Raw genomic sequence first — 21,682 nt, forward strand, 5'->3', positions numbered from 1 at the left:
GGTCACATGACTTGAAAGTTAGATTTTGCAGATCAGTCAAAAAAATTTATCCTTATCTGGTCACATGACTTGAAAGTTAGATTTCACAGATTATGCAAAAGAATTTATCCTTACTTGGTCACGATGCATTGCGTAAGAGTTCTTCAATAATTTCACGAAAATTTATATTCTCACTACACGGTCACGTGATTAAAAAGTTAGATTTTAAAGATTAGTCAAAAAGATTTATCCTTACTTGGTCACATGACTTGAAAGTTGAATTTTGCAGACCAGGCAAGAAAATTTATCCTTACATGGTCACATGACTTGAAAGTTAGATTTTGCAGATCAGTCAAAAAAATTTATCCTTACTTGGTCACATGACTTGAAAGTTAGATTTCACAGATTATGCAAAAGAATTTATCCTTACTTGGTCACGATGCATTGCGTAAGAGTTCTTCAATAATTTCACGAAAATTTATATTCTCACTACACGGTCACGTGATTTAAAAGCTAGATTTTAAAGATTAGTCAAAAAAATTTATCCTTACTTGGTCACATAACTTGAAAATTAGAGTTTGCAGATCAGTCAAAGAAATTTATCCTTACTTGGTCACATGACTTGAAAGTTAGAATTTACAGATCAGTCAAAAAAATTTATCCTAACTTGGTCACATGACTTGAAAGATAGATTTTAAAGATTAGTCAAAAAAATTTATCCTTACTTGGTCACATAGCTTGAAAGTTAGAATTTACAGATCAGTCACAAAAATTCATCCTTACTTGGTCACATGACTTGAAAGTTAGATTTTGCAGATCAGTCTTGATCAGTCAAAAAAATTTATCCTTATTTGGTCACACGACTTGAAAGTTAGAGTTTGCAGATCAGTCAAAGAAATTTATCCTTACTTGGTCACATGACTTGAAAGTTACATTTTGCGGATCAGTCTTGATCAGTCAAAAAAATTTATCCTTATTTGGTCACATGACTTGAAAGTTAGATTTTAAAGATTAGTTAAAAAAAAATTATCCTGATTTGGTCACATGACTTGAAAGTTAGAGTTTGCAGATCAGTCAAAAACATTTATGCTTACTTGGTCACGATGCATTGCGTAAGAGTTCTTTAAAAATTTCGCAAAAATTTATATTCCCACTACACGGTCACGTGATTTAAAAGTTAGATTTTACAGATTAGTCAAAAAAATTTTCATTACATGGTCACATGACTTGAAAGTTAGATTTTGTAGATCAGTCAAAAAAAAATTATCCTTACTTAGTCACATGACTTGAAAGCTAGATTTTAAAGATTAGTTAAAAAAAATTATCCTTACTTGGTCACATAACTTGAAAGTTAGAATTTACAGATCAGTCAAAAAAATTCATCCTTACTTGGTCACATGACTTGAAAAGTAGATTTTGCAGATCAGTCCTGATCGGTCAAACAAATTATCCTTAGTTGGTCACGATGCATTGCGTAAGGGTTCTTTAAAAATTTCGCAAAAATTTTATATTCTCACTACACGGTCACGTGATTTAATAGTTAGATTTTACAGATTATTCAAAAAAATTATCCTTACTTGGTCACCATTCATTGCGTAAGAGTTCTTTAAAAATTTCGCAAAAATTCATATTTCCACTACACGGTCACGTGATTTAAAAATTAGATTTTACAGATTAGTCAAAAATTTTTCATTACTTGGTCATGTTTACATCAAACACTACTTGGTCACGTTTTTTCATTCACTAGAAATGTTCATAACTTCGACCAACAACTCCAAACACTACTTGGTCAAGCCTTTTTACTCATAAGAAATTTTCCTAATTTGGACCAAAAACTCCAAACATTAATTTGTCAAATTTTTTTATCCTTAAAAATGCTCATATTTTGCATCAAAACACCAAACACTACTCGGTCACGCCTTTTCATTCATAAGAAATGTTCATTATTTAGACCATAAACCACGCCTTTTTCCTCATTAGAAATGTTCATAGTTTGGACCAAAAAGACCAAACACTACTTTGTCTCGCCAATTCACTCATAAGAAATATTCCAAATCTGGATCGAAAACACAAAATACTACTCCGTCATGCTTTTTCACTCATCAGAAATGTTCATAGTTTGGATCAAAAACACCAAATACTACTTGGTCGCGACTCTTCACTCCTTAAACATTCAGATATTTTTCACATAAAAACCCCACCAAATGTTACTCAATCATATCTTTCATTAAAAGCTCTCCTCACTTCCATTATTCGTCCAAAAATTTCTTCGATATTTAAAGAATTTTACGACATATTGAAAGTTCAGGTAAAGAGGAGTTGCTAACTTGCACTTTTAGTACATTTGCGGCCGAAACGCCCGACGAGACAGAATGAGATATACCTTTTTCTATTGAGATTTGTTCAAATTTTTTTAAGCTTTAGGGTGTTCTTTCTTTTGAATCTTAACCCTAAAAATATTATTGAAATTTTTACTGCAATCTTTAACCGGTATGACCGATTTTAAGGGATCCCAACCGTGATCAGGATAGGATAGAGTGATCTGTCGAAAGGAAAGTGTCCCAGAAATTGTGACCTGGTTGATGTATGTGTCAAAAAACTTCTTTCTTCTATATTTTGACTTGTTATAAGGAGACTTTATCATTACTTTTAGAGATACTAAAGAAACGCTAGTTGAAAAAATTTCGATTTTTAAAACTTCCACAGATAGTGATCTGTGAAAATTAATTTATTTAAAATTATTTAAAAAATAATGTCAAACTAGATTCCATTATTTTATAAATTTTCTTGTGCCGCTTCTTAAAAGCCGTATACAGTACACGCTTTTTTTTATAAGAACGTCAAAAATTTTCGAAGCCTTCAGATGTTCTTAGTTTTTTGGATTTGAAGCCTAAAAATGTTCTTAAAATGTTCTTATTTTCAGCATTTTTTTAGCATTTTGATGTAATTTCTTAAGAAAATGCATGTTTTTAAGTCTCCAAAGCCTTCGAATGTTCTTAGAATGTTCTTAAATTTTTAGGCCTCGAAGCCTTATGTTCTTATATAGTTTGTTCTTATAAAAAAAACGTGTACGTTCTTTATAAAGTTTTTGACATTGAGATTTCAACCTTTACTTTTTGCTAGACGGAACAAGAAAGCGATCATCCATTCACTTTATTAGTTTGTTTGTTAACACCTTTAAAAAAAGAGAGAGATCAACCATAGACTATTTATTGTTTCATTTATTTATTAACACCTTCACATGAAAGAACAATTTTCTTGTTTAATTTCAACAGCTATAAAGGTGTTACAGAACAATACAATTAAAAAAAAAAGCAAGTAGAAACCACCTCTAATCTCAAGATCAATCAGAAATAATTTATGCGATTATTCATGCATATATTATGACGTAAAAGAGAAAATAACAATAGGAGACGAAGTAAGGATATGTGACGAAGTAGTGCTATGCACAGGGGGGGGAGGAATCTTCAACTTTTAATGAACAGGGAAAACCTTATTACTGGAGGGATTGGAAAAACTCGAAAAATTAACAAGTTGTGTGGCTGTTTATTAAGCATCCAAAAGTACAAACGTGTTTTCCCTTTTTTCTCATCGCTGTTTGATAATCGAACAAGATTGATGGAAAACATTTTATTCAGTGCCGTCTGAAGCATTTTTATAATTAGAGGGCTGAGGTTTAGTGTTTCTTTTAGTTTCATTCAATTTCAAAAGTTATGCAATTTATGCAGTTTCAATTTTGGTGGGAAAAAATCAAATGATAAAAATCAGTAGATTATCAGAAAATCTATCGAAAGAACGATTTGCTGGTAGGAACTGTGAATGCTTTGGAAAAAATAATCGTCGAAAGTTAATTACCTTGTAAAATTTTTTAAATCAAGTGCCGAAACACCGAAAACAATTCCAAATTTAACAGCAAAATATCGTTTACAAATAGTTTGATTTGGCTTGATAAAAATGACGTCTATCTCTTTTTATAATTACAAATCTTTGTAGGGACTCGATACCGAAAAAGTCTGCATTTTCCATTCATACATATACTTGTTCTATGTACTTCGAACGCCAAACTGGCAGAACAAATAGGTCGTGATGAAACTCTATGTGTACGGGCATGGCTCATTATGTTGGTCGAGTTGGTTTCTTTAATAGTACTCTGATATCTTGAAAGAGGTTGTTGATATGTGGATATAGAAGGTATGGTCGTGGAGGCTCCTGTTGTGAAACTCGTGTTTGTTATTTCGGCTGTTACATGGCCTTCATTTGGAAGTTCTTCATTATGTGGTTTGGCTGTTGGTATATGTCCGTTGAGCAGGTGAATTGCAATTTTTCTACATTTTGCTTTCGCCTTTCTTGTGCATCGTCGGTAAGGGCCTCCATTGGTTCTGTTACATAATTCTCGAGCCTTTTCTTTACATAGTTTTGTCAATGTAGCTTCTCCCGTGTAAATAAATACAAAAATCAAAATAATCGGTAAAGATTTTAATGCCATTTTATTCCTTTAACATTCCCTTTTCACGAAAAAAATGCCACCATACTCGAAACTGGAATAAAAATTTGATGTTTTTATTTATATGCATGGAAATGTAGAATTTCGCACTCCGTTCAGAACAAAGTTTTCATTATATTGTGAATTTAATTAAAAATGAAATGGACCGGATTTCGCCTTCTTTGAAGAATCCTTTCTGCATTTCAAAATAATATTTCTAAACTCACCGAGGAATTGCCCCCCCCCCGTGACTGACCTGAAAAGAAATTGATCAATAGACTGACTAACTGTATCTGACTGTGTGTTTCCATGTTACGAACAGTTTACGAAAATGTTCGGGTTTTGAAAATTTGGGGTTTTAGTAGGGGGAAATTTGTAAAATCGCTCGATTTTTTTAGTCAAAGCACTTTTTATACATTTTTGGAAAGCTAAGGGGTAGGGGAATCAAAATAACTTGGGTGCCAATTTTTTTTCGGACACTTTGGTGTGATTTTCGGACAAATACGACGGTCTCAGGCAAAAATCATAGGGTGAAAAATTAATGAAAATTTTAGCTGGAGAAAACGGATACCTGTTGTATATTTTTGGAAAGCTCTCAAAAAATTAAGATTAGTGATATATTGCGAGTATAAGTGATTTCAGTACCTAACTCGAGATATTGAGCTTCCGAAAGCGCAAAAACTGGACAAAACAGCTGTTTCTGGCTGAAAAACACTGAAAAACACTGTTTTTAAGGATTAATATCTCGAGTTAGTTAAAGAAATCACCTATACTCGCAATATATCACTAATCTTGATTTTTTGAGAGCTTTCCAAAAATATACAACAGGTCTCCGTTTACTCAAGCTAAAATTTTCATTAATTTTTCACCCTATGATTTTTGCCTGAGACCGTCGTATTTGTCCGAAAATCACACCAAAGTGTCCGAAAAAAAATTGGCACCCAAATTATTTTGATTCCCCTACCCCTTAGCTTTCCAAAAATGTATAACAAGTGCTTTGACTAAAAAAGTCGAGCGACCTCAAAAAAACGAACAAACTTCCCCCTACTATTTGTTTTAATATTATTTTGTTTTTAAAATTAAGAATTTGGGACCTATGGGGACAGAAATGAAGGTAAATGCACGGGGCAAATTTTTTTTCCGTGATCGGTTAGAAGAATCTTTCATAGTTGGAAGATTCTTTCAAGGTTAGAAGAATCTTCACTATTAAGGTTGGAAGAATCTTTGAAGGTTGGAAGAATCTTCGAGTGTTAGATCAATCTTTGAAGGTTGGAAGAATCTTCAACGGGTTGGTATCATTGAGTTTAAAGTCCGACGGGCTAGAGTAGAATCGCTAACCTTTCCCAGGCAAGAAAAAGTGAAGCCACTTATAATCATGACGACGGATTGTATATAGCGGTTGGCGGCTTGGAAGTCGATGGCTGGTATTTGAGTAGCCCGGGGTCCACTTAAGGCTTTTTGATAGACTCGATTGCGAGATTAAGTACTTTACTGGACTCGGAGTCATCTAAAATTATCAAAAAGCGAAGTTCAGCCAGAAGTAGACTCTAAATATGGCACGAATCCCAACATTAATCATAGCGTCAGTCCCCTGCTAGTTGGGGGGTTACAAAAAAACAAAAAGGTGGGGGTTAAAGATGTTTCAAATATTTGGGGGACCTAATGTACTTGGGGGTAACTGAAATCTCACCATTTGACTTGGGGGCTGAATACTTTATCTTAATGGTTGGCTTCAATTACTCAAATTTCGTGGAACAAACTTTTAAAAGTGTCAAGGGTCGAAAGTCCTGGGGCCTACCAAAATTTTCCTGAATCTTCGAGGGGACTTAAAACTCAGGGGGGGGGCTAATTTTTACCTGGGACGTAAACCCAGGCTGACGCTATGTTAGTGAAGAGCTATCTCTGCCTGTTTGTCCGAGATTGGAAGGTTGCAGAAATCTGGCACACTCTTCCTTGGGTAAATATTTATTGAATATTTTTATCTTTTGGCTTCGTGAGACGAGTCAAACGAAGATCAAACTTTGGGCTGCTTGGGACCTATAAAATTATTGGTCTTGGCCACAGGGCTGAATAATTCTTAATCTCTTTTGTGAAATTCATTAACTTAATAAATAAAGAATTAAAATTAAATTAAAATAAATTAAAATGTAATAGATTACTTATAAATCACTTCAAAATTAATTGTAAAATATATTATTTTGTCACGACGCAAGTTCTGACAGGTACTTTGTACTTAAGCATTTTACATTCACCTTTACGTATGCAAATTCTTGTTTTGACTGTTTTATACTTGATAATTTTTGAACAAAAATGTGATCCAGGTGCTCTGTTTTGTATTGTGTTAGTACATTCATTTACCACTCCAGACATGTAACAGTCTTTGTTGAATGTCCCATTGCTCCGTGTACACTTTGCACGAATTCGTTTTTGACACGTGTCTGTATCTATGGTGGTTCTTGATGGAAATGCATCTCCTGAATCAATTATGATTAACACCACTATCAAAAATATCAAACGCACCATGTTTGTGTTGTAGTGGTCGCCTTAATGTCAAAAGGGAGAGTTTTAAAAGAATCGTGATGTTACGTCTGACGAAAAAGTTACATTTTTGTTTAATTTAGATATGAAGAAATCGTTGGTTTATCAAATATAGTCATCTGTCTTTACTCGCACGATTTTCTAACTAGCTTCCTTATAAGAAAAAATTATTATACGTTTTTACGGTGTTTTTTTTTGTATAAAAAGTAAACTGAAACCTTTTAGTAAATATTTGTTAGTTAGCCTGTAATATCAACATTCATTCCGTTGCAGCCTTTTGATTCATTATAGTGGGAGGATCAAATTAACTAGCTAAATAATGAAAATTTCACGCCTTTGATGAAGAAGTCTAGACGCAGCATTTGTATCTTTTATCAGCCCTACTATTCTTGAAAGTAAAAAAAAAATCCCTTTTTTTCGAATTTTTTTAACATTATCTTCATTTTTCTTTTTTCTTTCACACTAAAGTCTTGACAATACCCAAGAAGATACTGCTTGCCGTTCACTTTCAAATCTCAGTTATTTTTTGTCTCTAGCTCAAAATATTTGGTCTATTGATGTTTTTGTATTCACCATTAAGCATGTTCAGTGTTTTGAGGATTTCAACTTGTAGATTTAACCGTGTATTACAGGCCCGGTATGAACCGAAAAACGAAAAATCGTCCCCGGTGAGAAAAAAAACATAAAATTTCCTTGGTCTCTAGTTTCTTCGTTTTTCCAACTAGCCCCTTCTCATTTGGCTATTGAGACTGTGGTGTGTTTAAACAGAAAACTTATAGGCTCAACAGCTCAATGTTATACACCTTTTCGACCGTAGCCGCCGATTGCCGCGCGGGCATTTTTTTTTGTCCGCTTTATCCCACTTAAACCGCCCCAGTCCTTTTATCGCACCTATAGACAATAAAAAAATGTTTCAAAAAAGGATTGGATCGAGAATAGGGGAATAATAAAATAATTAAGTGGCACGCGCCTGACAGCGGGACTACGGTCGAAAATTGGTATTTGACGCTAAATTGAAATGATTTTATTTGTTTGTAGGGAATTCTTAAGGCGCGTCTCGTCACCGAAGCTAGCAGATTCGAATCCAAAGTTCAAGCTGACATCTGAGGTACGATGTGATCAATCAAACCCATACATCAAAATTACATACGGTAAGCATTATTGGATTGCCTTTCTTTGCTCACTAAATTTTTATACTTGAAAGGTTTTGTTTTTAAATAAGAGTGATATCGTTTGCTTACTCATAAATTTTAATTTACAAGCTTTTTGATTTTGAATTGACACGGATGTGGAGCAAGATTGGTCAGAAAGAGGAAATTTTTTTTTGTTTATTCAGCATAATATAACAATAGGGAGACACCGTCCTGATATGAAATATGTGTCTAATATGAAACGGGAGAAAATATACACATCTATCTCTAGAGTACCCATTTAAAACCATCTGTGGTGAATAAAATGTCCCAAAAGTGTCAACTACAGATAAATTGAAGCCCTCATAGAACATGGTCAAATCTTAAAAATTTACTCTATAACTATTAAGGGGGCAAATCCTTAGGATTCGTAGCCTCTTTCGTGGGACAAAGAAATGAGGATTATGAAGATTTAGTAAGTCAGACTTTAAGTCTTTAAGATCTGAGCAAAAAAAGTTTACTACAACAAGTCTTATACTTAGACGCGGAGAAAGATATGGCAGATATGGCCATTTAAAGATCGAAAACCTGTGAAATCTGCTACGTTTTAAACAAAATTTGACGTCAATCGTACTCTAACTGAAAGAATTTTGAACTTCAAAAGCCTGTATTTCTTTATATGTTTGAGTACAAGACTATTTTGCTCAGAATTTCATGCTCTATCCGATGGTACCAATCATTTTTTGATTAATCTGACTTTCGTTTAATTCAACTCATGTTCACTTAATTCATCATAACTACAAATTCTAATAAGTGTGTAAGTCAAACTGGAACCCAGGCCTTTAGTTCGCTTTTTATGATTCTGATAGCGCTCACAAAAGGTTTGTATCACATCCACCAGTGAAATCAAAAAAGTTGTAGAAGTGGATCTGGGTACGAGATTGGAATGAAGGTATGACCCGGCTGCTTAAAGTGATTCACGACCAAATCTTGTCCCTGGGTTTGGAAGAATATAAAATTGATGAATTTTCCTCTTTTTTTTTCAGTTGACAAAGAGATTGAAGAACTGCAGATAAAAGATTCAGACAAATTTGAAGATGTATACGCAGGTTTTGTACAAAAATGTAAAACTAAGGAGCAAAGTTAATATTTATTTGTTTCTTTTTTAGCAAAATTATTTTGTACATTTATTATTCCAGTTTTAGTATTTTTTCATGATTTTGTGTGCAGTAAAAATAAAAATATCCCATGAAGTACTGAAAAAATTGTTCCACTCTTTTTTGATGTACCTGAAATTTAAGTCTTAAACCGTATCTTACCTAATAATTACACCCCTGTGTCACAGACCCGCTGGGACCCCAGCCCCACTGGAAAATATGGCAAAAGTTTCGTCCCGGTAGGAAGATACCCTGGGATTTTAGCCCCACTGGGAAATTGACTTTTCTTTAATTGCACTCCAAAACCATCCACTGTTTTTTTTAGCCTTTGAACAATAGAATTTCTATATATATCATTGAGATTTCGATAGCAATTGTTATCTCCACTGAGGAAAAAAGTTTCACCGGGACTGTGAGACAGGTATTAGACTGTGTATCATTAGGCTTTGGCAAAAAAACCTGGTGTTTATAGTGAAATTTCTCAAAAAGAACAAGGCGTTTAAACTCAAGGAATACTTGCTTCTCCCGGGGAGGTGGGGGAATTTAGTTGATTGGTATTTGTGAATGGTAAAGGTCGTTTTTTCGACCTACCCAAGTCTCTCTAAGGGTTATAGAAGCAATAGAAAAAAAAGTCAAAATACTCTTTCTAAGGCTTAGAATTTTTTTGGGTACGAATAATTATGTGAAAGTCATTCTTTAGTATGCCATAGAGAAAATATTTATCAAAATCAATTTAAATTTTGGGTCAATAAACTCAAATAAAAATTGAACCAATTTTTAATAAATAACTTTGTATTGTTTTTAAATTAAAAACCCCCTCAATTATTTAGCATGCTCAGCTGTAGCAAACAACCTCCTTTTTGATGTTAACTTTTGACAAATAATCTTATGTGACCAGATTGACTGGCTGTTTCAATACAATTGTAATCGATAGATATATCGATATGCAATTATTGATTTCTCAATCTTAAATTCACATGCATACATCTTGTATTTGTATGCTGACATACGATTTGAACTTTTTGAGAACAAAAATTACCAGAAAAAAGGACGTGGAAATTGTAGAGAAGAGACTTGTCTAGAAAAAGCTATTTCACGCTCACAACCAACAGCTTAGCTGGCTCATCCAATCAGCTATGGAGAGACTTTTAATTTTATTTTGTTTGCTAGCGTGTTACGCTACAATCAGTGTCAATGCTTTTGACGCAAGAGTTCAAAGATTGAATCGTTTCCAAGAGAGATACAACAACTCAAGATCTGATCTAATTTTCTTGGTTGATGTCTCTGGAAGTGTCAGCTATAATGGATTCCAAATTGAAAAAGATTTCATCACCTCGTTGCTAAGTAAGATTAGTATCCAACCCATAGCAACGCGTGTCTCGATTATCACATTTGGTTATTCCGTTAAAAAGGAGTTCGATTACATCGATTATCCTGCCAATCGACCTCGTGATACAATGAACAAATGTTTCTTTAAAGTTGATTTCGCACGTGTCAAACATCGAAGAGGCCGCGCGACCTACATGAGCGGCGCTTTCAAAATGGCGCGTGAGTTAATTGCAAGTGCTCAACGGCGTGGTATTAAACGTAACAATGTAAACACTGCTGTAATCCTACTCACGGATGGTTTCTACAACAAAGGAGGTAACCCTGCATCAATCGCAAGAGATCTTCAAAATCGAAATACCTATGATGCGGAAATCTTTGGTGTGGGAATTGGTTACCATTTGGCTAGCACCTTGATCAATGTTGTTGGTTCTTCGGATAATGTGGTCACAGCAAGAAATTTCGCAGACTTTAGTGGTTTAGCAACAAGAATCAGAGGAGGTAAGCTATTTTTGATTATTTATTTTTGATAAAGTGTGTTAGAAAGGCCAAAACTCTAAAAAAACACAAGAGGGTGCACAATTATGGTTGCCCCTAAGGCTCACAAGGCACTTCCAGCCTTCCAGCTCTTATAAAATTTGTGAACTGGAACTGGCTCAATTGCTCAGAAGTCTCAACTGACACTGTCTAAAACAAGATCTTCATAAGATTTTTTTTCTAGTTTGGGAAATTTAGGCTGAGTCATAGAAACGAGTTATGGTTTTCGAATTTGAGATTTTTGAACTATTACCGACTGATTACTTAGTCAGTAAACTACATTTTCAAATTTTTTTCCATCCCGATTAAAACAAACTGGGAAATAAAATTCAAGCCAATAATGAATGAAGCAAACAATGCAAAAGTCAAAAGTCAATAATCAAACACGCCACTTTGAAAGCTAACGCATAATCCGCGAAAGAGTTTTTCAGAGTGTTTTTAGGCGAAAAGCTTAATGTCTCTCGCATTGTTCAGAAACTTTCATTTTCAGTGGAAAATGTTTTGATGACCTGCTGGGTTACCAGACCTCCCGCTGCAAAATTCTTGACGCGGTCTTGCAAAGTTCCGTAATCTAAACCTTCCTATGTTAAAAATTTTACCGATTTTCAGAGCTTTATCGTGTCAGATGAAAATTTCTGGATCTGGGTGCTAGATAGCTACCAAAGTTGCGCGGCCTTGAGGGGGACCGTGGTTTTTTACAAATTCCGGATGAGTAGAATTTTCTGGTTCTGCTATATATCTGACAGGGGTGGGGTGGGGTGCCACCCGACTTTCGAACTTTGGACCCTTACCGGGATTAAAAAGGAGAAAACAAAGGAAAATTCTGGGAATTTTACTACCCTTAGCGGGACAAATTTGACCAAATTTTGCTCTTTCAGGGGGTAAAAAGTTGAAATTTTCCTATTTTCCCCACCCTTAGTGGGACTGAAACTCGATTTTCTGATTTTTCTGACCCTTGGTGGGACTTTGGAAGTCCAAAAAAGGTACCCTTAAGGGCGGCACATACCGTACCCTCCATTTGCCTAAGTACCCCCCGGGATGATAATACGATTATTGTTACGTGATTTAGTTTGTATACTGAATTTTGTTCCCTCCATTACTTTTGCTTTTCTACTATGTCTGAATGATTCGTCTAGCTTGCTAGAATCGGGTGTCCCCCCCTGCACACGTCTTTTTTTAGTGGCACATATATTTTTCAAGTTATGAGTCAAAGAATCACCATAAAATGTCAATTCAATAAGTTTTTTATAATAATTTGTGTCAGTTCTAAGTAACCCTGAATAGCTTCAAATATGTTTAGCGTTCTTTTAAAAAAAGGATCATTTTCTGGCTTTCGTCAGCAGGTTATTACTTGGTTCGACCTTATTTTCAGCCTAAATGGATTAATGGATGGAAATATTTTAGTTTAGGAGTAGTGCTCTAAAAGGTTCCAAATAAACGGCCCCCCCCGCTTGTTAATTTTTCGAAAATTTTCCAACCTCCCCCCGTTTATTAATTTTTAAGAATAATTTCAGCTGTCAAAGAGAAGGTCCCCTATTTTGCAGTAAATAGCCTGATTTTAGCCTATATTTGCCTCATTTGTTAGTTTTCAGAAGTACAATTTCCAACCCCTCACCCACCCCACAAATCAGGCCCCCCCGTTTATAAAAATTGGAAGATTTTCCAACCCCCCTCGTTTATTTGGAGCCTAAGAGTAATCGAAATGTTTCTATGTGAATCAACTGCTTTTCGTATATAGGTAAAGTGTGTAGATGGTGAAAATGATCTTAAGTAAAATCCAAAATTAAAGAGATGAGACAGGGGTGTTATCGTTGCTGGTTGACGAGGGTTAACGGAATTATGTTTCGAAATGTGCGGTTTTCGGCCTCAAAAAAATAAAAATATGCAAGAAATAAACGAAAGTAACGGTATCATGTCATCAAAAACATATTTTTGTTCATAAAAGATTTAAAGACACAATTTCTACAATCTAAAAACAAAGGATATATATTAAGCCCCACTTAAGTTTAAAAATCTATGTTAAAAATACATCTATCAAAAATAAGATACATCTAAAGAAAATAACTTCGATAAAAATATTATCAAAATACTTTCATTGTTTCTTACTAGAACTGGACCCTTATCCTAAATGATGTCATTTTACCATACTTAACTTTGGACCACTTGAGAATAAAGAGGATAAATTCTGCTATTTTCCGTGTGGAATGGACACAGGAGAAATAGGATTCGAACAGAACTCGCTAACGATACCATTTTTGATAGCTTAAACAGGCTTCCCTATATTCAAAATTTTACCAGTTTCTAGTTTAAAAAATCAACTTAAAAATTTATAATATCTCTAATTCCAAAAATATAAAAGGCTGTGCTAAAAAATTAGGTAAAAACGGTTATCCGAATTATAATATTTCACAAGATCGTAAAATTAAAGCCCTAAAAAAATACATAAATCCAATTATTCCTTAAGGGAATTATAGCAGTTGGTTGAAAATATTGTATAAAGAACGCAGCGGGAACATGCTGTGTTGATTTTTCATTATGTGACTAATTGATTTCTGGACGCAAGGTTGACGCCAATTCAAAGCAGGTAAGAAAATAAGGCTTCTTCCGAGCGTTGAAGAACTTGGAGGCTTCAAAAATGTTTGATGTTTCTTAAAACAAATTTTTACTAAAAATAATACCGGGTGTTCCAGAAAAAGTCCCCCTCTTTGAAGTGAATTGCACTATTTATGCACTATTTAAGAATCAATCCTTTTGCATTGAAAAGAGAAAGGATAAACTTAAATTTAGAGGGGTCGTTTGTCAAATCTGGTCAATTAGATCAAATCTTGAGGCCTAAAACATTGCTTTTAAATTGAATCTTTAACAATTCGAGAAAATTCACTTTAAAGTTTCTGGGACACCCGGTAAAATATTGAAATTTTAAACCAAATATTTGATTTACATCGTGTAACTTTAAACATTTCTTCATCTTCAGCTAAAGAATCGAAGGACACAATTATTAAATTTTTGAGCATTATATCTGATTATATAGTTCTAAATAAAAATTTTAATAGATTCAGAGGATTTAAATATATATGTTATCAAAATCATCAAAGCTCCCTTAAAAGCAAAAAAGCGTCATACTCAACAAAAGAGCTAAAGTAAGATTTAAAAACAAAAAGATACATAATAAAATTCATATTGATTAACAAAACAAATCTATAAAAAGTTAGTTAAAGGTTCAGAACAAAATAAAAACAAATCTGACTCACAATTCTCCGTACTCCCAGGAACCACCCTCGTTGATTTTCAAATAATTATGATGGTATTCTTTCAATGAGTCATGATGGCTTATACTGACAAATGTGATATCAAGTTGCTCGCAATATCTGTAAAAACACTCTTCCTCTGAAAGACCCATTGAGCTTGTTGCTTCATCTAAGAATACTAGCTTTGGTCGATGGTAAAATAAACGAGCAAAGGTCAATCTTTGCATTTCACCTGGGGAGACATTTCTTTCCCAATCCCAATATGGATTAACATCTAATCCCCCAGCTCGATCGATTAAGCTTGTCAAACCAACATCGTCCAGTACTCTTTCTACTTTATCCAACATTTTATGTGACCTTTTTGAAGTTATTATTAGGTTAGGATAAATGATTTGCTCCAAAAGTGACCCATTTGTAAAAATTGGCATTTGAGGTAAAAACATAATAGAGTTCTCCTTAGAAAACAAAACTTGACTGAATGTTACACTTCCTCTAACAGGTTGCCATAAATCTCTCAAAATTCGGAATAAGGATGATTTTCCGATACCAGTTCTCCCTAAGATTAAAAGGTTTCTTTTTGGAAAAACTTCCAAATTCAACCCTGAAAGCAAATTGTCTCCAGAGACGGGTGATGTGTAGGTCAAGTTAGATATTTTGATAAGTGAACCATCTTCCTTTTGACTCACCAAAACATGTTGTTTGTTGTCTTGCTTTGCAGAGTTTTCATCGTTCATTGTCTCAATAAGCTCCCCAATACGGTGACAATAACCAGAAATATCAGTAATTTGAGTTGAGAGGTCCACCAAAGTACTAAAACAGTTGATGAGATACATGGACACAAATGCATTTTTGCTGATTACTGCACTTAATTGAACTGGTGTTAAGTTGTCGTACTTTCCAGCAAAAATTGGAATACTAATAACAAAATAGCTAATCATTGAGCCAAGGTAGTCAATAAAGTTAATTGAGATATTCAAAATTATCTCAGCATTCACAATACTTCTTTGAACTGGCAACAACCTGTTTAAACATTGATTAACTTTGAAAAGCTCGTGAATTTCAGATCCAATAATGGCTATTGATTCAGAAAATGATCTGATTTTCATGTGTTTGAATCTGAAGTCACCTTCTCTAGCTTCTTGATTATAAACAAGATTGACAATAAAAGACATGATAAGTTTGTTCATGAATGTGCCGATGAGAAAATAAGCATAAATAATCAATGGTCCAGTAGCACCTGTTGCATGGAAGCATTTTATTGAGTAATACAAAATAATAAGTGGAGATATTACAATCTTTCCAATGATTGTACTAAGTGATGTACATAATCTATCAACATCTTGTGTTATTCTTTGATCCACGTTGTCAATTTTTACATCTGTTAAGCTAGATGACAAAGCATAATGTATAGAGCCTTGCAAATAGTTTTTATGGAGGTATATTGTCAACAGTTTCCTCCAATGTAAATAAAGATATCCCGAGACAGCCTTTAAAGCGCTATTAAACAAAGCAATAGTTACAATCAATGTAAAAGCTTTGATTAAAAGGCTTTTCATTTCAGTTTTATTTTTGTCACCAAGTACCTCCATGAAGTTACTTGGTAGTATGCCAACGTTGAAAATGACAAGTTGTTGACCGATGCTCAAACCAAGAAGCATTGTCAACATTAAGAATGAATCTGAAGATGAAATGACTGTAATACATGCTTTAAACCTTCGATAAAAAAGACTGTCAAGAGCATAACTCTGCTGCTTTTTGTCAGCCATCTTGGTTTCGCGTGATTTTTTATGGACTTTCACTTTCGTTTTGTTACTTTTCTAGTCCCAGTTTTCTAGTCTAAAAGTGTACTCTTTTTATCGGTAAAAGCAAATGAAAGTATCATAAAAATTTCTGGTAACGGCCGTTGCATTTTGAGGATAAAGAGAGTTTGAAGTCTAGGTTATTGAAAAATAGCGGGAAATATTGAATCTTCATTTCTTCGAAAAAGCTCTGGTCAGGGGCTTCAAAGCAGAAAAAGTCGGAAGGCAGACAACGAGTTGAAACTTCTTTGTATAAATTTGGAGTGGATGAAGCATTTATAGCTAACAAAATTGGCAAATAACCTTTTCGGAAAAGCAGACTTTCAGCTGGGGAAAACTCCTGAGACACACCTGAGTGGCTGAGACTTTAAATTTTTTGAAGTACCGGGTGCGCCACAAAAAAGTTTCTCTCTTTGAGACTAATTTTCTCGAAATCTAAATAGGTCGATATTTAACGTTTTTGAGCATTTTCCGGAAGTAACTTTTTTATTCAATTGAGCATAACTTTTGATCTAATGAATCGAATTCAATAAATGATCCATCAAAATGCAAGTTTATCTTTCTTCTTTCCAATGAAATAGAAATGGTTATTTTAAAACTTTTAGATTTCGAGAAAATTAGTTTTAAAGAGAGAAACTTTTTTGTGGCGCACCCGGTATTAAGGTAGGTATTATAAATTGTGTCATCGGATCGCATCTATGACCATGGACCTGGCACCTGGCTGGTGGGATTATATACTGAATGATGTTTCAGAATAATTGTACATTTTGCCTGCCCCAGTAGAGGTGAAATGATGAAATTAAAAATTAAAAATAAAGCATAATCTAGGTTTTTGAAAAGGGTGGATGGGAAAAGTTGAATCTGATCGTGTTCAAAAATAAAGGCCCGTTTTGTGACATTTTCAAAGTGGCTGACAATTTTGTTAATAAAATGAGTATTTTTGGTGGCTAACAGTTTATTTTTTCACCAAGCATAAGTAGAACGATTAACCTTTCCAATTGTTTTGGAGCGAAATTAAGTGGCTCACTAGGTTACAAGATATTTCAAGATAAGCTATGAGTCGTTTATGTGGCTGACAACACTGGTGGCTTTTTGAAACCAACCAGTTTCAAAATGTTGCTCCTTTATCTGTTTTGAGATAATATGATACCTCTAGTTACCGATTCAAGTGTCATTTTCAAACAAACCATTTCCTCCTTTGAGGTGGCTGACAAAACACATATTTGGACATATTTGGACCTGGAGCCACACATTTTACTAATTTTACCATTTTTTTCATCAAAATATGTTCTTTGTGTAAATACCGATCATCATATAAAATTTCAACGTTTTATTTGAAATATTTCCCAAGTTATTCAAGAAATACTATATTTTTATCAATTTTTGAGTTCCCTAAATGTCACACTATTTTTGAACATGATCATCTTCATTTCTTTGTTTTGAAAAAGCTCATTCACAACAAGCTGGAACAGTCCTAATTTTGTAGTTTAAATTTGGAGTGAATAAACAGGGCACAAAATCCCGTTGTTGGGGAGTAGAAGTCAGACTAAGGGGAAAAATTTGTTAAATTTAAAATAAGAGTCACCTACACACGCTGGGTAATTTTAGGTCACTTGGTTGCTGTGCTATACTTAGTATAGTCATGAACTTGATTCCTGTATTGGGAGATCATAGTTGGATTCCCACTTGGCAAGTGAACAAACCTTTGCCCACGTCAAACAATGTGAGGGGAATTGGGTAGTCAGTCCAAGGTCAAAGGTTGCTGATGGGGCGCCTAGTTGTGGTTGTGGTATGTAACACAGTTGCGAAATTGGGCTGAAGAGTTTGCGGTAACTAAAATCAAATAGATTGAATAGATACCGTAACTTGGTCTAATTCCGACACCCTTTTTTAGAGCTGAAAATAATAGAAAGATTGAAACTACTTTTCTTTGCCAATTGGCCAGAGAAGAAAAATTCTTTTTCAATCAGTGATTTCAACTTTCATATTATTCCTGTCTCTAAAGAAGGGTGTCAGAATTAGATGAGGGATGTTGGTTTTGTGGGAGCCATAAGGGTCCCTTTTTTAACCCTTGAAAGTCTCTCACTGTGGTACAAAAACCATAATTTAGTTATAAACTTGGTCAAAATTACAAGAATTTGTGACCCTGTGAGGAGTCGCTATTTGATATTTCATAATTCTGTGACCCTGTCAAAGACTCAATTGCTGTTTTATTCAGGGTCACATATTCTTGTTAGTTAGTTGTTGAAGTTGTTTGGGGGGCGTCACTCTCATTGTGAGAGTCTTTGCCCATTGGATATTTAGAGAAAATTGGGTGTATAGTTCAGTTCTGTATCCAGCTTACTGAGCAGAAAGAGAGCGGATTGCTTTTTAATGACAAAGATGGAAAGAAGTTACATAGAGTAGTGTTTATTTCGAAGAGAGTGATATAAAAGAAACAAGGGATAACACTAGAACGTGTAGAAGAGAGAGGTGTCAGTCATTTAACCTGGATTTATAAAGGTTATAAACAAAAGATGATTATTTATTATAAGAAAGAAAATTATAGGTTAAAATAAATAGAATCAGTTTTATTAAAAAGGACAAACTTAATGTAAGTCAATAGAATATGATTTATGAGCTATTTCTTAATTAAGATATGACTTAATGTAAGTCTATTATGAATTAGGAAAGAACAGAATTATTAAAAAGGTCAATTTTTTAATTAGATAAAAACTTAATATAAGTCATTATGAATTAAGTGTCTATGTTGACAAAGAAAGAACGTCAGATATTCTTGTAATTTGACCTAGTTTTGAAAATTTTGGCTGAAAATTGGGACAATTGGCTCTCACAGGGTTGTAAAAACGTCAAAAAGTGGCAAAGTTTTCAGAATTCAGTCTCTCACTGGACTGATTTTGGCACTTTGGCTTTTACATACCAGTCACCTCTCAAACCAAGTATCCTCCGGGGGATAAGACATAGTTTGGAAGGGGTCACTACCCCTCTTAGTCTAGAGCAACTACTCCTTTCAAAATTTAATGAAACCCCTCCCCCCCAAAAAAAAGTCGGTGTCATGGGGATTGTTTTCCCCACTTTGCTTTCTCCACTATGCAACAGTCATATTAACTTAAAACTTGAAATGATAGCTTATTCACTTGTGAAAAAAGGTGCTTTTGAGTTTATTCAAAATATCGCTTCAGAAAATTGGTTAAGATAGATGTGAGCAAAGCGAGCAAGAAAATTTTAAAGGTTTTAACCCAGTCCAAGACTGCAAAACTAGATATTTAGAAAGATGGGTTCAAAGAACTTTGCTAACGCGTTAATCCCCCTTTCTAGATGAACCTCCCCCTTTTTGAAAACTTTCCCCTTTCTACAAGAAATTCTCTCACCCCCCTTTCTTAGATTTTTTGAACATGGCTACCCCCCTTTAACTATGTATGATAATGTTTCAGTATTATAAGATGAACAATATACTCAATATTAGTTTCAACTGATCTTCTAATGTTTGATTAACTTTTGTAACTTGAATTCATTTAGGAAAAACACAAGGTAGCTTTAACAAGTACAATTTAAAAATATTTTCTACAGTTTAGTTTAATCAAAATAAATGATGGATGAGCACTTTATTAGATCATTTTCTTTTGCTGATAAGGAAAACCTTGGTTATCTCAATAGACACCAACTCAAAATATTTTATATCTGTTTATTTGGCCATAAACCTTCACCTTTTGAGTTGGAAACACTTTTTAACAAGTCTGGGAAAATTGATGGAAAAACAATCCCTGAACAAAAACCAAATAATCTGCTATCAAAACAAGAATTGTGGAATCATATTGAGAGTCAAAGACAATATAAAGATAAATATGAAGAAATGAGGGAAATTTTTCAAGCTTTTGATTTGAGAGGAAAAGGATTTATAAATTTTGAGGATTTTAAAGAAGGAATGAAAGTGAAATATAAAAATATGGATGAGATAAATATGCAAAAATATTTTCGTGAACTTGATTCCAATTGTGATGACAGAGTCAGTTTCCATGATTTTGTTCTGATGATGCAAGATGGCAAATCAATATTTGAAAATTTGTAAATTAAACTGACTTTTTAAACTTAGGACCATTTTGTTACTTTTTGTATTAGCTATTTATTTATCTGTTTTGAAAACAATATTATAAAACAAACTTTTATTAAAAAAAGTGTTAATTCAAAAGTTAGACTCTTTAAATCAAAATTTACTTTCAGAAATCTTCTCTTTGAAATGCATTTTTTAATCTATATACCAAAATTATAAAAAAGGAACAATGGAAATGCACCACTCAAAATATGTTTGAAACTTGCCTTAACTTACCTGTGATTTATATTTTTTGTTTCTAGATCAAATTGAGAAGCTTTATCAACCAACATCACCAAAAAATTGTAAAAAGGATTGCGATAAAAATGCCATTTGTTCTTGTGGTACACTTGGGGGAAGATATCTATGTGCCTGTTTACCAGGCTATGAAGGAGATGGAATCATGGGCGATTGTCACAGTCAGTATTTCACTTTTCTAAAGTCTTAATCTTATTACACAGGGATCGAATTAACGTATCACGTTTCGCGGTTTGTAATGCATTTTTGTAAATGTACGAAGCAAAAATTCAAAAACTGTGCTTTAATTTCCAAATTCGTTCATCTGTTTGGAGGGGAGTAGAATAGATTGAGATATTTTCCAATTAAGTTTGGCGTTCACATATTTGGCTAACCCATAATCAGTTTTGGGGAAAATTTAGTCCCCTGCTAGTGATAAACTAACATAAACTAGAAATAGGGTTGCCGGCAACCAATATCTGTAGGGCGGGAGGGAGGTAAAAAATTACTGAGACTTGAACACCGCCATCTTAAACGTTGTTTGTGCTTTGAGAGTATAGCCAATATCGCACGGAGCCAAGTGAGAAGTAAGGCTACTTGCAGGCGGGACGCCCCGGTAGTACCGCAGGCGGAATAAGTGATTTAGACGATTTAAAATTAAACTACGATTTAACTACTTATTGTTAAATAAACAAAAATCACGATGCAATATATCTCATCTTCTTTGAAAAATGATAAGTTTAAACAAGTATTTTGAATCTTTAAGCAAATACAACTGTTACTTAACAGACAAAAATACTCAGAAGATGGTGAAAATAAGAACATGTTAAGAACATCTTAGGCTTAAAACTAAAAAAGTTAAGAACATCCAAAGGCTTCAAAAATTTTGGATGTTCTTATAAAAAAGAAGACGTGTAATGCTAATCCATCGTTTAGTGAGGTTTTATGTTCAGTATTTTAAGTCTTAAAATGGAAATTCATTCTCATTTCTAGAATGCCGTCATGGTACATACAAACCATTCACAGCACCTGACAAGTGTAGACCATGCCCTGCTAACTCGATCACTGACAATATTGGAGAAACTCATATTAGTGCTTGTAAATGTCGTCCAGGGTTTAAAGGCCATCCACATCTTGGCATGCCTTGTACACGTAAGA

General features: G+C 34.0%; 4 protein-coding genes across 4 annotated transcripts in view; 3 read left to right on the forward strand and 1 right to left on the reverse strand.

The window, feature by feature from the left end:
- LOC136814785 (uncharacterized) overlaps positions 1-9,386 on the forward strand; it is a 30,489-nt gene extending 21,103 nt beyond the window's left edge. Inside the window, exons 2-3 of the mRNA XM_067071209.1 lie at positions 8,039-8,151; positions 9,177-9,386. Coding sequence (XP_066927310.1) covers positions 8,039-8,151; positions 9,177-9,277 — 214 coding nt within the window. The 3' untranslated portion in view covers positions 9,278-9,386. The remainder of the gene's footprint in view (positions 1-8,038; positions 8,152-9,176) is intronic.
- An 864-nt stretch (positions 9,387-10,250) lies between these two features.
- LOC136814786 (sushi, von Willebrand factor type A, EGF and pentraxin domain-containing protein 1-like) overlaps positions 10,251-21,682 on the forward strand; it is a 53,688-nt gene continuing 42,256 nt past the window's right edge. Inside the window, exons 1-3 of the mRNA XM_067071210.1 lie at positions 10,251-11,114; positions 20,551-20,706; positions 21,518-21,676. Of these exons, the coding sequence (XP_066927311.1) occupies positions 10,424-11,114; positions 20,551-20,706; positions 21,518-21,676 (1,006 nt within the window). The 5' untranslated portion in view covers positions 10,251-10,423. The remainder of the gene's footprint in view (positions 11,115-20,550; positions 20,707-21,517; positions 21,677-21,682) is intronic.
- LOC136814787 (lysosomal cobalamin transporter ABCD4-like) lies at positions 14,299-16,203 on the reverse strand. Its single transcript, XM_067071211.1, has one exon. The coding sequence runs from the start codon at positions 16,162-16,164 to the stop codon at positions 14,398-14,400; it is 1,767 nt and encodes a 588-aa protein (XP_066927312.1). The 5' UTR covers positions 16,165-16,203; the 3' UTR covers positions 14,299-14,397.
- LOC136814788 (EF-hand calcium-binding domain-containing protein 11-like) lies at positions 19,746-20,325 on the forward strand. Its single transcript, XM_067071212.1, has one exon. The coding sequence runs from the start codon at positions 19,787-19,789 to the stop codon at positions 20,264-20,266; it is 480 nt and encodes a 159-aa protein (XP_066927313.1). The 5' UTR covers positions 19,746-19,786; the 3' UTR covers positions 20,267-20,325.

This window comes from Clytia hemisphaerica, unplaced genomic scaffold (assembly GCF_902728285.1).
Source record: "Clytia hemisphaerica strain Z4C2 unplaced genomic scaffold, Clytia hemisphaerica genome assembly, whole genome shotgun sequence".
Taxonomy (NCBI): Eukaryota; Metazoa; Cnidaria; class Hydrozoa; order Leptothecata; family Clytiidae; genus Clytia; species Clytia hemisphaerica.